At 36.9% G+C, this 12,381-nt stretch overlaps 3 protein-coding genes across 6 annotated transcripts; all 3 read left to right on the forward strand.

Annotated features, from left to right (window-relative positions):
* Positions 1 to 1,545: 1,545 nt before the first annotated feature.
* On the forward strand, positions 1,546 to 5,362 carry LOC110421058 (protein TIFY 4B-like). 4 transcript variants are annotated; one of them, XM_021434513.2, is made up of 9 exons: positions 1,546 to 1,825; positions 1,990 to 2,150; positions 2,226 to 2,377; positions 2,869 to 2,959; positions 3,045 to 3,210; positions 3,729 to 3,788; positions 4,395 to 4,458; positions 4,562 to 4,776; positions 5,221 to 5,362. In XM_021434513.2, exons 1-9 carry the CDS (start codon positions 1,687 to 1,689, stop codon positions 5,235 to 5,237), a joined length of 1,065 nt encoding a protein of 354 aa, XP_021290188.1. In that variant the 5' UTR covers positions 1,546 to 1,686; the 3' UTR covers positions 5,238 to 5,362. The 4 variants fall into 4 exon arrangements, with proteins under 4 accessions (XP_021290188.1, XP_021290190.1, XP_021290189.1 ...); XM_021434515.2 differs by having other exon boundaries at positions 4,401 to 4,458; XM_021434514.2 differs by having other exon boundaries at positions 2,872 to 2,959.
* Positions 5,363 to 5,979: 617 nt separating this feature from the next.
* Positions 5,980 to 7,691, forward strand: LOC110421061 (acireductone dioxygenase 1-like). The gene is made up of 5 exons (XM_021434518.2): positions 5,980 to 6,119; positions 6,235 to 6,322; positions 6,412 to 6,506; positions 7,052 to 7,291; positions 7,394 to 7,691. Exons 1-5 carry the CDS (start codon positions 6,108 to 6,110, stop codon positions 7,520 to 7,522), a joined length of 564 nt encoding a protein of 187 aa, XP_021290193.1. The 5' UTR covers positions 5,980 to 6,107; the 3' UTR covers positions 7,523 to 7,691.
* Positions 7,692 to 8,515: 824 nt separating this feature from the next.
* Positions 8,516 to 11,762, forward strand: LOC110421060 (acireductone dioxygenase 2). The gene is made up of 7 exons (XM_021434516.2): positions 8,516 to 8,673; positions 9,527 to 9,638; positions 9,730 to 9,824; positions 10,408 to 10,522; positions 10,610 to 10,734; positions 11,254 to 11,324; positions 11,430 to 11,762. The coding sequence occupies exons 1-7, from the start codon at positions 8,656 to 8,658 to the stop codon at positions 11,494 to 11,496; spliced, it is 603 nt and encodes a 200-aa protein (XP_021290191.1). The 5' UTR covers positions 8,516 to 8,655; the 3' UTR covers positions 11,497 to 11,762.
* Positions 11,763 to 12,381: the final 619 nt, after the last annotated feature.

The raw sequence follows: 12,381 nt of genomic DNA on the forward strand, positions 1-12,381 counted from the left end.
GTGAATGGTGTGAGAGCATGATCATGGAACATGACTTATGACACAAAGAGGGAAAAGCAAGTGGGCCTATTGAAGGACCAAAAGGCCAAGCCATGAACCCTTAATAGGGCCTTTGGAGATTCTAGCATGAGAAGGGCCATGCTTTGAACACTGTCCCTACCAGAGGGACAGTCATGCCAGACAGCTACTACCATTACTTCCAAGGTTTGCACTATATATTCATTGGGTGTAGAAACAAGAAAGGGACACTTCATAAAACTGGGTCCTTTTTTGTGATACTAAATTATGATAAATTAGAAAAAAAAAGAAAAACACCAAAGAGATCTGCAGAAGCCTGTTTGGTCCTTATTACCATGGAAGTTTTCAGTAGTGAAATTATTTTTTAGAACTTTTCTCTATTGATATTTTATAATTTTTTTTTAATTTTCATTATGATTTTTTTTAAATCAGTAGTTTGTGAATAATTTATATTCTCACAAGATAATAAAATATAAAATTCAAAAAACTCTTAAATTTGAAAAAAAAAAACTAATTTTGAATTGAACTTAATTTTTATGAAAACAAAAGACATCTACAAACATATTAGTTGAAAAAAATTATAAAAATATCATAAAAAAGTTTAAATCAGAGACGAAGATGAATTTTCTTTTTTTATTTTGGCTCAAATGCTTAGGAAAATACCGAAAGCCCACAAGAGAGAAAAAGAAAACCCCACTTTCCCTTCTGGTAAATTAAGCTTTTACCTATTTCTAAACAGAAAAAATGGAGGAATGTTGCTCAAAAGAAAAAAACATGAAAAAGGTTACAGCAACTTTTAATATTTATACCTTTTGGTGTAGGCAAACTCGAATTAGTAGTCAAAAGTCATTCTAGGCTGGAACTTGAGCAGACGAAGGAACAATAATTTTACTTCCTTGGCCAATTTATTAAAATAATATATATTTTCAATTCAATTATCTGATCCCATGCCACGTGTCTGAATAACATAGGTTGCTGCTAATATTTCCTTCTAATAATTCCATTAAAATAATAATAAAAAAGAGCTTAACGTTACTAGCAAAAAGGTTCACCTAAATTACCAACATCTGTAACTATTGTTAACTGGTGTACCAACATTTAATAGAGTTCCTAACCACAAAAGAAAATATTAAAATAAAGTTTATAATCTTTATCATTTATTAACCTTAACCCAAAATACAGGCAAGAAAGAATTATCCGTTCTAATTTTAAAAGTAATAAAAAAATTGAACAGGGAGAATCTAAGGACAATGATACCTTAATCTCCTCGCTACAATGACATATTAACACTTGTCAACAGTAAAGTGAGATATTTTTCAACTCCCATTAACGTTTGCCACGTCGCCCCTAAAATGGCAGAACCGCAATTTCTCACATGATTAAGCCCACATTTACTCTCCCTAAAATCTAATTATTACCACATAACAACAACAAAACCTCAGCTTACGTGGCAGCCTAGGGTGCTTCGCAGCTCCTCAAAATCATCCCCCCAGAAAAAATAAAAAATAAAAAATAAAAAATAAAAAAGAAAGTCCCCCATTCCCACCCCGACCTTCTCCCGCAAGATTGCTTAATGCGGCGGCCTCTCTTTTAGTAGACAAAATTGGGCCTTCTAAGTACTTGTATTTACTAGCACTGCCACTGTGGTGGGTTTCCGGCGACGGTTAGATGGATGCGGGGGTAGCGACGACGACGACAGCGACGGAGTCGTTTAGGTCGATACTTGATAAACCCCTCAGCCAACTAACAGAAGAAGACATTTCTCAGCTCACTCGGGAAGATTGTCGCAAATTCCTCAAGGAAAAAGGTTCTTTAGTTTTTTGGGTTTTCCTTTTTCTTTTTTGTTTTCCACTTTTGCCCTTTCTTGGTCTCCGTATTTTCTTAACCGTATCCAGAATCCCGGGAAACATGGAGAGATAGGAAAAATATGTAATAATAAAAATGAAATTATATTGACACGTGGCTTAACAGGAATGCGGAGGCCGTCGTGGAACAAATCGCAGGCGATCCAGCAAGTGATTTCACTCAAGGCCTTGTTGGAGAGCAACGACGATTCCGGTGCCGGAGCTATCCGGAAGATCCTCGTTTCGCCACCATCACCGTCAGTGCCTCCGCAAAATGCAGCGGCGGGTGTGAGTTCACCTTCCTTTTTGCTTCACTTTATTATTTAGAGAAATAGGGTAATAATTTTGGAATGCTCTGTTTAGGTGGCTTCGAATTCATGTGATTCAGTAAAAGAAGCGGTTGTCGGAGAAGAAGGAAGCCCGTATCGGCGAAAAGATCCTCCTTTGAAATCTTCTCCGGTGGGGGAGATAAATTGCCGTGGCGGTGACACGGATAACAAGAATCTCTCTCCTAGGTTTATTTTTTTTCACTTATTAGTATTTAGTCGTATTATTTTTTAAGTTAATGTTGTGTTAGTGTATTTTGCATTCAGGGTTTTATCCGATTCCCTTGGTAGATCTAAAGTTTTACTTGAATTTTGGAGTCCATTTAACTTTTTACGAAGCAATGCAATTCAATAATTGGGCTTTCAGAAGGGATGATATGGATGGGCTCTCTTTATATTTCTTCCAATTTACAATAGTTCATGTTTTATGTGAAATTCTGTCATTCTATTGCCTTTTTCTTCCATTGATTTAGGTGGACTCTATAATGTTAGTGTTGAGGGCATACCATAACACTGGTAATATAGTCAAGGACAACAGTTAACAACTTGAATGTGTGATTTTGGTATGTGCAGATAGGCTGCATGATGTTCAAGTTAGATAGGGTGATGTATAATTGTATGCTTTTGTTTGTATCCTTGACTTTAAGTTCTCAGTGGGATTATTCGTAACTGTTTGACAGAAGTCCATGTGAATCAAATGAGTTGGGTGGGCAAATGACAATTTTCTACTGTGGAAAGGTCAATGTGTATGATGGAATACCACTTGATAAGGTAATGAGGCTTCTTCTTTCTGTGGATACCTGGAGAACAATGATAGCATGTTGGCCTTCCAATGCATCAAAATATGGGTTTGCAGGCACGGGCAATCATGCATCTGGCAGCGACTCCTATTGATTTTCCTCAGGATAATCAATTTAGTGGAAATGCAGCCCTTAGGTCCTTTATGTGCCATGTACAAGCAGTTGGTGACAAAAATGGCCTTGTTGCTTCTACTGCCTTGAATTCTCATACCATGCAAACAGGTTAGGTTTGGAAGGATAAATGAACTGTTTTGTTTGGCTACTGTCAGGAAGGAAATTATTGTGTTTGAAAAGGTTATCTAAGCTATACTTGAACTGTAGCTACATTTTTAGTTAATGGAAAAGAAAAATCAGGAAATGGTTGTTTCTGATGTTTGGAGCAGAATAACATGACTGGGTTTGTGCTTGAAACATATCTATTTGTTATCTAAATAGAAGGAAACTAACTTTCGCCATTTTTATTTAGTGGCAGTTACACTTTATGTAGCTGTGTATCTTCTTTTGAATTGGATATGTGCATCTCATGCCCTATTTCAGTTGCAGTTGTAGAACCAAAATAGAGCTAGGTGCAGTCTAAACATGTTAGGTCTTCTGCTATTCATAATTAATCATTTGACAGTATTTGCATGAAAGACTTGCTTCCAATAATATTGCATCGTTGACAATGTTTTTAAAATCTTATTGCTGGATATGGTAGCTTGGTGATAGTCTAGTGACAGTGATTGCAATTAACTTTGCAGAGAAGATGACAGAATATCAGCATCAGTTTAGGGAAAGAGGAAATATCACTCGTGACTCTGGTATGACATTTGTTTTTCCTTTTCCATTTGTTGTTCTTGTACAGTGTTCTATAATGTGCAAATGTTAACATAACTCCTGTTTGGTGAAGTGATGATTCTATACATAAGTAACTTGAATAAAAGGAAAAGAGTTTTGAATTTCAGTGGCTTTATTCTCCAGCCGAAATGCTAGATTTAGCTAAGCAGGCAGAGCCCTTTATCATGATGATTATTATCTTAACTGTGGAGAGATCCCTAAGGAGATCATGCATAGGGGTTTGTCTACCAAAAACCATACCCATTGTCTGAGCTATAGAGTTGGTTATAGATAAAGTCTAAAGTGAATTCCTGACCATTGATTATTTTGGAACCTCATGCTACTAATTATAGGTAAAGCAAATGTGGAATAATATCGTTACTTATGCAACACAGAAAAGCAAGTGCTTGATCATATTAGTTATCATAGCTAAATAAGATGCTCTTGAAAAGCATATCTGAATGGTTCCTCAAAGGATATTCATGATAATTTATTGGCGACTGGGGAACTAAAAATCTTTTATGCTTGATAACATATGATAATTTATGGCTCTTTATATGCTTTCTTAACAATTGATGGTTGGTCTTAAGATGTAGATGGGCAGGTGAACAGAAAAGTATCATTGCAGAGATATCGTGAAAAGCGAAAAGACAGGTATCTATTGTAATGTATACCACTAATCTTGACTTACTACAACACCTTCAAGGTACTAAACATTTCCAAATTTTAATTTTCTTGTCGGTCTATTTTTTATTAGGGGAAGATTTTTTAAGGGCAGGAAGAATACAGGACAAGCTTCCTCTAGCTTGGAGATGTACCTGAACCATCAGATAAGAACTCACAACTCGAATGGACAATCAAGCCGGAGCAGCACGAGTTCTCCACCACAGTCTGGATTGCCACATGCATTTTGTAGCTCAGCGGACAACCAAGCAAAACTTGTGAATCTTTCTGTAGATCTCAATGACGAAAGTAAGCTATCAAATATCTTCTTTACATTTTTTATGATATAAATATGCTATTTAGTTGGTATTCACAACTAGTAGTTCAGGATACTTGATCATGTATTGGGTAAAGTCTGGTTCTTGTAAGAAATGTGGTGGAAGGATGCACATATACTGATATACATAATTGCTGAGGAACAGTTTTGGCAATCTTTGTGTGCATAGATTGTCAGATATGTGAGGAACAATCTAATAATTTTGCAAGTAATAAATTCTGTTTGATTTTTAGTTGACAACTGGCTATAATATTGTTTACCATATGAAATAGTTGATTCTGGAGTTTTACTTGCATAACCTTTGCACCAAGTGAACCTAATTCAACATAATTACCCATTGGTCGTCCATATCATCCAAAGTCAACCTTGTAAGTATGCATGGGTGGAATCTTATTTGTATTGTGATTTCCATGCAGGTGTTCAAGAACACTGAATTAACTGTGCTTTATACGTCAGAATATATGTGGACTTAAGTAAAGAGATATGATCTTTAGGTGCATTACAGCAGCAGACATAGATGGGAGGAAAAATTAACCTGAGAGCCTTCTACATGCCTGCCTATTATATGATTTGGCTTTGTAAGGGGTTGAGTTTCTCACACGGAGAATCCTCTTTTGAATGGTACGAGTTTTCACAATCCTCTGATCAATTTTGTACTTTGTGAAGCTTAGGACCATCTTCGGGAACTTCTTGTTTCTGATGTTAGGATCTCTTTGGCTTGAGTTATACGGCCACGTGTAGCGGCGGTGCTTTTCTTCGCTATGTGTACATTTTTTGACTTACCTTTGGCTATGCTAATAGCTAAAACTTATTGTACCACTTGAACTAGCTCTCTTTCCTATTAACGACTATCATCATATCCGTATCGTGCTTGTTACTTTCAATTTCAGATTCCGACTCAATTTGGGTTATGGTGAGTGCTGACATGATTCCTTGTAGATAAGCTTTAAGACAGATTTTCTTTCCCAGTTCATATATTTAATTTCCCCATAAAATTTTCAAAAGAAGGCAATTTCTCTAAAATCCCATTCATAATTTTAGACCAGAAAGTAGAGAAAAAAAAAATTAGGGGGAAAGGGTTTCAATTGACGCCAAAAATGATATTATTCGGATTACGGAGGCAAGCACCACAAAAACAAGAAGAGAAAGCCAAACCCCACACGTGGCAAACCTGCAATTAATCAGAACCAAAAGTCTAACGCGACAGAAATCTGCACATCGTTAAATTCGAAACTAGAACTCACTCAACTTCAACGTTGAATCAGAGTCACTGAGTTCCGGCACCGAATCATCATCATCATCCATGGCTATTGAGGTAAGTTTCTTCAATGCCAATTGCATTTCTAACCTCAATCAAAATTAGAGCTTTTGCAATAACCTTGAAAATATGGGTTAACTGATATTGGTTTTTGTCTAAATGGAAAAACCAGGCTTGGTTTACGGATGAAAGAAATGAAGACCAAAGGTTCCCTCATCAACGCAAACCCAACGAGCCTGTTTCGTTGGACCACTTGGCTGGTGAGTTCCATTTCTCTCACTGCTTTTAGGTTTTCTGCTTCTTTTTTTTTTTTTTTTGGGTTAATGAAAATGATGTTGATAAATGGCAGAGTTGGGAGTGCTGTATTGGCATTTGAACCCTAAGGATTACGAGAATGATGAGGAATTGAAGAAGATTCGAGAAGCCAGAGGTTACAATTACATGGTACTTTTGTTTAATTTTTAGCTTGTGTTTTTACTTTAAGGATTAAAGTCAGTGTTAACATTCTGTTTAAGTTCTTTGCCCTATCTGCTTTTTCTATCTATGCCTTGTCTGGTCGTTTATGGTACTTTTGTATGCTTTAATAGAAGCCCTTTCTTGTTTTTCTGATCAGAGAAAGTGATATTCGAATTCGGCTCTTTGAGCAATAGAATAGTTGCACCTATCATTGAGCTTTTTCAATAGTGTAGCTGCTTTCCTTTTTTTTTTTGGCATCTTAGTATGATTGATAACATCCACTAGACCAGGAGTCAATACACACATATCCTTAAAGTAAAAATGAAATTTTGACTTTTTAGATAAGGAAAGCAAACAAGCAAAAAGTAGTTAAGTTGTGAATGTATGAGTTACTTCATCGAGAATTTTTCGAGTTCTGAAAATAGGATCTAGTGTGACCATAGGTAGTCTATCAGTTAACGCAGAACATAAGTTACTAGGTAATATCTAGGCATAAGAACCTTCATATGAATTGGTCATTGTTGTGTGTATAGGATATGCTTGATTTACGCCCGGAGAATGTTGCTAACTTTGAGGAGAAGCTGAGGAACTTTTATACTGAGCACATACATGCTGATGAAGAGATACGCTACTGCTTGGAAGGCAGTGCATACTTTGATGTTAGGGACAAGGAGGACCGCTGGATTCGAATTTGGATCAAAGCAGGTGATCTCATTATATTGCCTGCTGGAATCTATCACAGGTTCACTCTTGACACCAGCTATTATGTCAGGGTAACGAAATCTGCAGCTTCTCATGCTTTAGAATGAAAATTTATTAGTGAATGTGGATATTGAGGAGCTGTGCTTGATCGATTTCTGTGTTTCAATGTGCAGTTGATGAGGTTGTTTGTGGGAGAACCAGTGTGGACAGCATATAATCGGCCACAGGATGATCACCCAGCAAGGGAAGAGTACGTTAAAAGTTTGACTGAGAGAGTTGGGGTGCCACTTGCAGCTAATTAGAGCTATTGAGTACTAGAGTTTATGCTGTTATGCCTCTGCATTTATTGTCTGTATACGTTAGCTGATATGCATAGTTTGGTAAGTTTCTCATATACTAAACGTAGTAAAACCTTATATAGCTGTATATCAAACATTAAACATCATCTAATAATGTATCGCTATTGATGTACGTCTTATTATGATTCGATAGTGTAACTACCTTCTGTGTCTTCATTTTATTGTTCTGCTTCTCTTAAAGCGAATTGGCATGAGAACGAGACACGACCCTTGGTACAGAGGATGGATGTTACAACCTTATTACCTTATCTCTGATTAGTTGATTTATGAATGGCACCACGTCTAGTGCGGTTAGAAATCAATCGGAAAGGGTAATGCGAAGCAGAGGGGGATCGTAATTATGTAAGAGATTTTTCTAATATGATGTAATGCCTGCTATGATTCATCATTTCACCTTTGTTGGGAAATGAAGATTGGTGCTTCTCCTCTACATCTTCTCCCAAGTGAAAATTTTGGTCATACAGATTTGGTTTGCTAGTTAGTCTCCGAAAGTAGAGTCTGAGGCATTATTGAAATCATTTTGGCATTCCCTTTGACACATTCAAAACAGGTGGAGCAAAAATGAGGAACATAGAATTCTTACAGTTGACCAACTTCTGTAAGATTTTCATTGGAGATAAAAGCTGACTTCCCTTCTTGAACCAGGAAAACCAACTTCATCGCTGCTTGGTTTACAGGCAAAAACATGATAGCATATTGACCTGAAACTAGGAAACAAGGTAAATAAGCATCACTAAACCGGCATGGGATGGGAAGGATGACCCGAGCGCCTATGTAAGCCTTGACTCGCGCAATGGTATTGTCAAGTACGCACACGGCCCAGTCACCACCTTCCCCCTCTAAATGACCATAAAGCCCCTCTCCCGCTTCGATGAAGATTCAATTAACCTGGACATACCGCACGCCCCAATAAATTTAAGGGCATCCTGGTCTTTCCATATTTTACTATCGGGCAGTTTTTAAACCCGTCCTCAGATTCTCCGCCACCTCCTTGTGGCGTTGCCTGAAAGCGTTTTGGAAGAAGAGAGATATATTTTTTTTCGCTTGACAGGAACCAAAAAAAGGAGCTGAGAAACATGGGTGCTTCAGATAAGGTAATCTGTTTGTTTCATAGGAAAAAACTGTGTCTTTCATCATTAATTTTCCCAAGAAATTTTTGCTATGAACAGTCTTTGCATGTATCTGTTTATGGGGATACTGTTATGTTAACCGTTTGGGATTCGATTTTAGCGTTTCTTTGTTCAGAAGCTGATGAATTTGAGGGTTTTTTTTTCAATATGGTGAACTGAAAGAGGGATTTTTGTTTAAAAAGAAAAAGCCATGGAATTGAAAAAACCAGTATTAACTTTTTGGAATTTGTTGGCATGACTTGGAAAGTGAAGTTTTATTGGATATCTATAGTATTTTTCTCCTTTTGATTGGTGGGCTCAATTTGGATTTGGTTGTTAAAAATACTTTGGTCTTATTTAATAATGATTTTTATCTTCATGTTCTGTTGACGTTGATGCTTGTAGATATATTGCCGTAATCTTTTACTTTAAAGATTAGAGGTCAAAAAGCCAATTTTCTGGGTCATGTTTAAAGAAATGAATTAAGGATAATCAAGTTCTCCAATTGAGGATTTGATGGATAGGCTTGTTCCGTTGTGTCTTACAATTTTCTTAATGTTTGCTTATACTGCATTGTTGTAAGGACTAGATGTGATATTGAACATACTAAACCTTGCTGACTCCATTCATTCTGCTGTCTTCCCATTCTTGTTTATGATGTGCTGCTGTATGGAGTCAGGAATGAGTTCTCGGTGTAGGGTGCCTTAAAATAGTTAATGTTGACTATCGGTTTTCTTTGGTTGAATGTGCTGTATATTCTATTCTTCATTTCCAAGAAAGATTAAAAAAAAATGAGGTTGAGGTTGCCTGTTGTGTCTCTAACTTTTGAGTTCTGTAGGATTTGAGGGAGGAAGTGATTCAAGCGTGGTACATGGATGATAGTGATGCAGATCAGAGGCTTCCCCATCACCGTGAACCTAAGGAATTTTTATCTTTGGATCAACTTGCTGGTAAGCATCTTAAATAAGAAGTAATTGTCATTAGATCACCAAAAGATTTTAGACATTGTACTCATTGTATGCATTCATGTTTATATTGCAGAACTTGGAGTACTCAGTTGGAGATTGGATGCTGATAACTATGAAACTGATGAGGAGTTGAAGAAAATTCGTGACGAACGTGGTTACTCCTATATGGTCTGTACTGTAATTTTGTTTCTTTTTTCCCCTTTGGTTCCAATGCAAACAAATGAATCATATTTGGCCTTAAGCCTTGTACAAAGAGTTTTTTAAACGCTCATAAGTAAGGTTTGTTATCCATCGAAAGATTATTATTTTCCAGTTGTTTTATTCTGTACTGATACTATTGGATCATTTACCATTAGGACTATAGTAGATTCAAGAAAAGGACATATTAGTTTTTCTTCTAATTTCTTTCTCTGTGTCACATAAGCAGTTTTGGTTCTGTGCTGATACCATTATTTTCCCCTTTGATTCCAATGCAAACAAATGAATCATTATTGGCCTAAAGCCTTATTCAAAGAGTTTTTTTAATGCTCATAACTAAGGTTTGTTAACCATCAAAGATTATTATTTCCATTAGTTTTGTTCTGTACTGATACCTTTGGATCATGACTTATTAGTTTTTCTTCTATTTGCTTTCTCTGTGGCACATAAGCAGTTTTCATTTAAAGCTTTCAATTTCTATATACTTCCTCAAAATAACCTTTAATCAGATTGTACTACATGTTTGCACTGACAAGATACGCTTTTTCTTCAGGACTTCTGTGAGGTTTGCCCAGAGAAGCTGCCAAATTATGAAGAGAAGATAAAAAATTTCTTTGAAGAACATCTTCATACTGATGAGGAGATCCGTTACTGTGTGGCAGGAAGTGGTAAGATCTAGTGCTAACCATTATGTTTAAATGGTAGTCACATTTCGTACTAATTCCTGGCTGTCTAATATCCACTTCCTGGTGAAGGTTATTTTGATGTCAGGGATCACAATGATCAATGGATTCGTGTGTGGGTGAAGAAAGGAGGCATGATTGTACTACCTGCTGGGATTTATCATCGCTTCACACTTGATTCAGACAACTATATTAAGGTACAAACTAATCCTCCTTCCCGTCTATTCGCCCATAAAGTGGACTTCCATTGAACACATTGTTATAGGAGGTTCTCCTCATTCTTGTAATTTGATTTTCATTTTATGAATGAGTGTGAATGTTTGCTACTTAGAAAAGGATGACTGTTCAAACATTATTAAACTTCTGCCACCTCTTCCACCTCGTCAATTGCACAACTGGCTCTTGTTTTCTTAGCCCCAATGATGATTGTTAATATGGGTGTCCTTCTTTAATCATATCAATGGATGTGAATGGTTGATTTTATTTTTGAAAGGATGGCCGCTTTCTTCTACGCGCCTCATTATCAAGTGCACAAGTTCCCTTTTGTCTCCCATCGTGCTTCTGTTTATTTGCATGGGCTCAATGTCATCTGTGGAACCTTTTTATAGTATTTCTAGCATGACTTTGAATCTTGAGAGATTTTTAAAGATACTTACTAATACTTCCCTAGTATGAATTCTAAGCCAAGAGATTTCCTCTCAAATTTATTCACACAGGCAATGCGGCTCTTTGTTGGTGATCCAGTATGGACACCTTACAACCGTCCTCATGATCATCTTCCTGCGAGGTATGCTTCTTTCTTCTAATGCGATGGAAATCTCTACTTTGTCTGCATGTTGCTGGCAAAAAGTATTTGAGGGGCCTATTCTTAAACATTTGATTTCTGTTGCAGGAAGGAGTATATTGAAAACTTTTTGCAGAAGGAAGGTGGTGGTCAAGCTGTTGATGCCGCAGCATGAAATTAGTATTTGCCTCTGTATTGGGTCTTCAAACCTACTATAAATAGGAAATGCTGGAATTTGTTGTAATAAACAAGTGTAGGCTTGTGTGCTTGTACTGCGTGGTTATGTGCGGGTCATTTTACTTACCTGTATGGCTTGTTATATGTAGCTTGCTACATTACTATTCCATACCAAGAACTGGCAATCCTGCTGAGTATTTTTACATGTTATTTGCGATAGGCTCCTAATGATCAAGTACATTGTACATTGCTGGTTGTGTTTTCTGCCTCAAAGTGTTTTGATCCTGAATAATTTGTCAACTTCTCTCCTCTAAACATGCTTTGGTCTAAATTTGGATTTACCATTGCCCATCATGCGTAGCATGTGGTTTCTGCTTATGAAATAAGCTACAAATCTTGAAATTGTTTACCATTTGGCCATATATATCTCGAATGCACGACCCTCTTGAGGGGCGATATGTGCAAACTATGCGCGGGGGAAGATGAGGAGACCTCGAATTTCTTTGCATTTAGACTGTATTATGTACCATATTAGCACCTTGTACACAATACTACTGGCTTCTGTTCATTTGAGAGAGGAGTGCGGCACCTTAATGCCTTCAATAATTAATTGCAATAATTCGTAAGCGAATAACCAACCAGAGAGGATAAAAAGTCCCAAAGCTAAAAACAAATGGAACACCAACAACTCCTTTTAACCTCTCAACTTGCCTATGGAAATTCTGGTCAAATTTGACTCTGTCGGGTATATTCGGATAAGCTCCACACTAATCTTCAATCAGCTGTTGCTTGGACTATTTATTTATTGTCACAGGCAGATCCCCGATCGAGTGTTATTGTCTCTGGCTATCGTGTCTGCTTGGAACGCTGCCACTTGTGTCCC

Source organism: Theobroma umbraticum, unplaced genomic scaffold (assembly GCF_002168275.2).
Source record: "Theobroma umbraticum cultivar Fairchild unplaced genomic scaffold, ASM216827v3 scaffold_130.0, whole genome shotgun sequence".
In the NCBI taxonomy this organism is placed as follows: domain Eukaryota; kingdom Viridiplantae; phylum Streptophyta; class Magnoliopsida; order Malvales; family Malvaceae; genus Theobroma; species Theobroma umbraticum.

Coding starts and splice junctions, on each gene's coding strand:
- LOC110421058 (XM_021434513.2), top strand. CDS start 1,687: ATGGATGCGGGGGTAGCGACGACGACGACAGCGACGGAGTCGTTTAGG. Junction 2,378..2,868: donor AACAAGAATCTCTCTCCTAG/GTTTATTTTTTT, acceptor ACTGTTTGACAG/AAGTCCATGTGAATCAAATG. Junction 2,960..3,044: donor ATGGAATACCACTTGATAAG/GTAATGAGGCTT, acceptor ATGGGTTTGCAG/GCACGGGCAATCATGCATCT.
- LOC110421061 (XM_021434518.2), top strand. Junction 6,507..7,051: donor CCAGAGGTTACAATTACATG/GTACTTTTGTTT, acceptor TTGTGTGTATAG/GATATGCTTGATTTACGCCC. Junction 7,292..7,393: donor ACACCAGCTATTATGTCAGG/GTAACGAAATCT, acceptor TTCAATGTGCAG/TTGATGAGGTTGTTTGTGGG.
- LOC110421060 (XM_021434516.2), top strand. Junction 10,523..10,609: donor TTACTGTGTGGCAGGAAGTG/GTAAGATCTAGT, acceptor TTCCTGGTGAAG/GTTATTTTGATGTCAGGGAT. Junction 11,325..11,429: donor CATGATCATCTTCCTGCGAG/GTATGCTTCTTT, acceptor TTTCTGTTGCAG/GAAGGAGTATATTGAAAACT.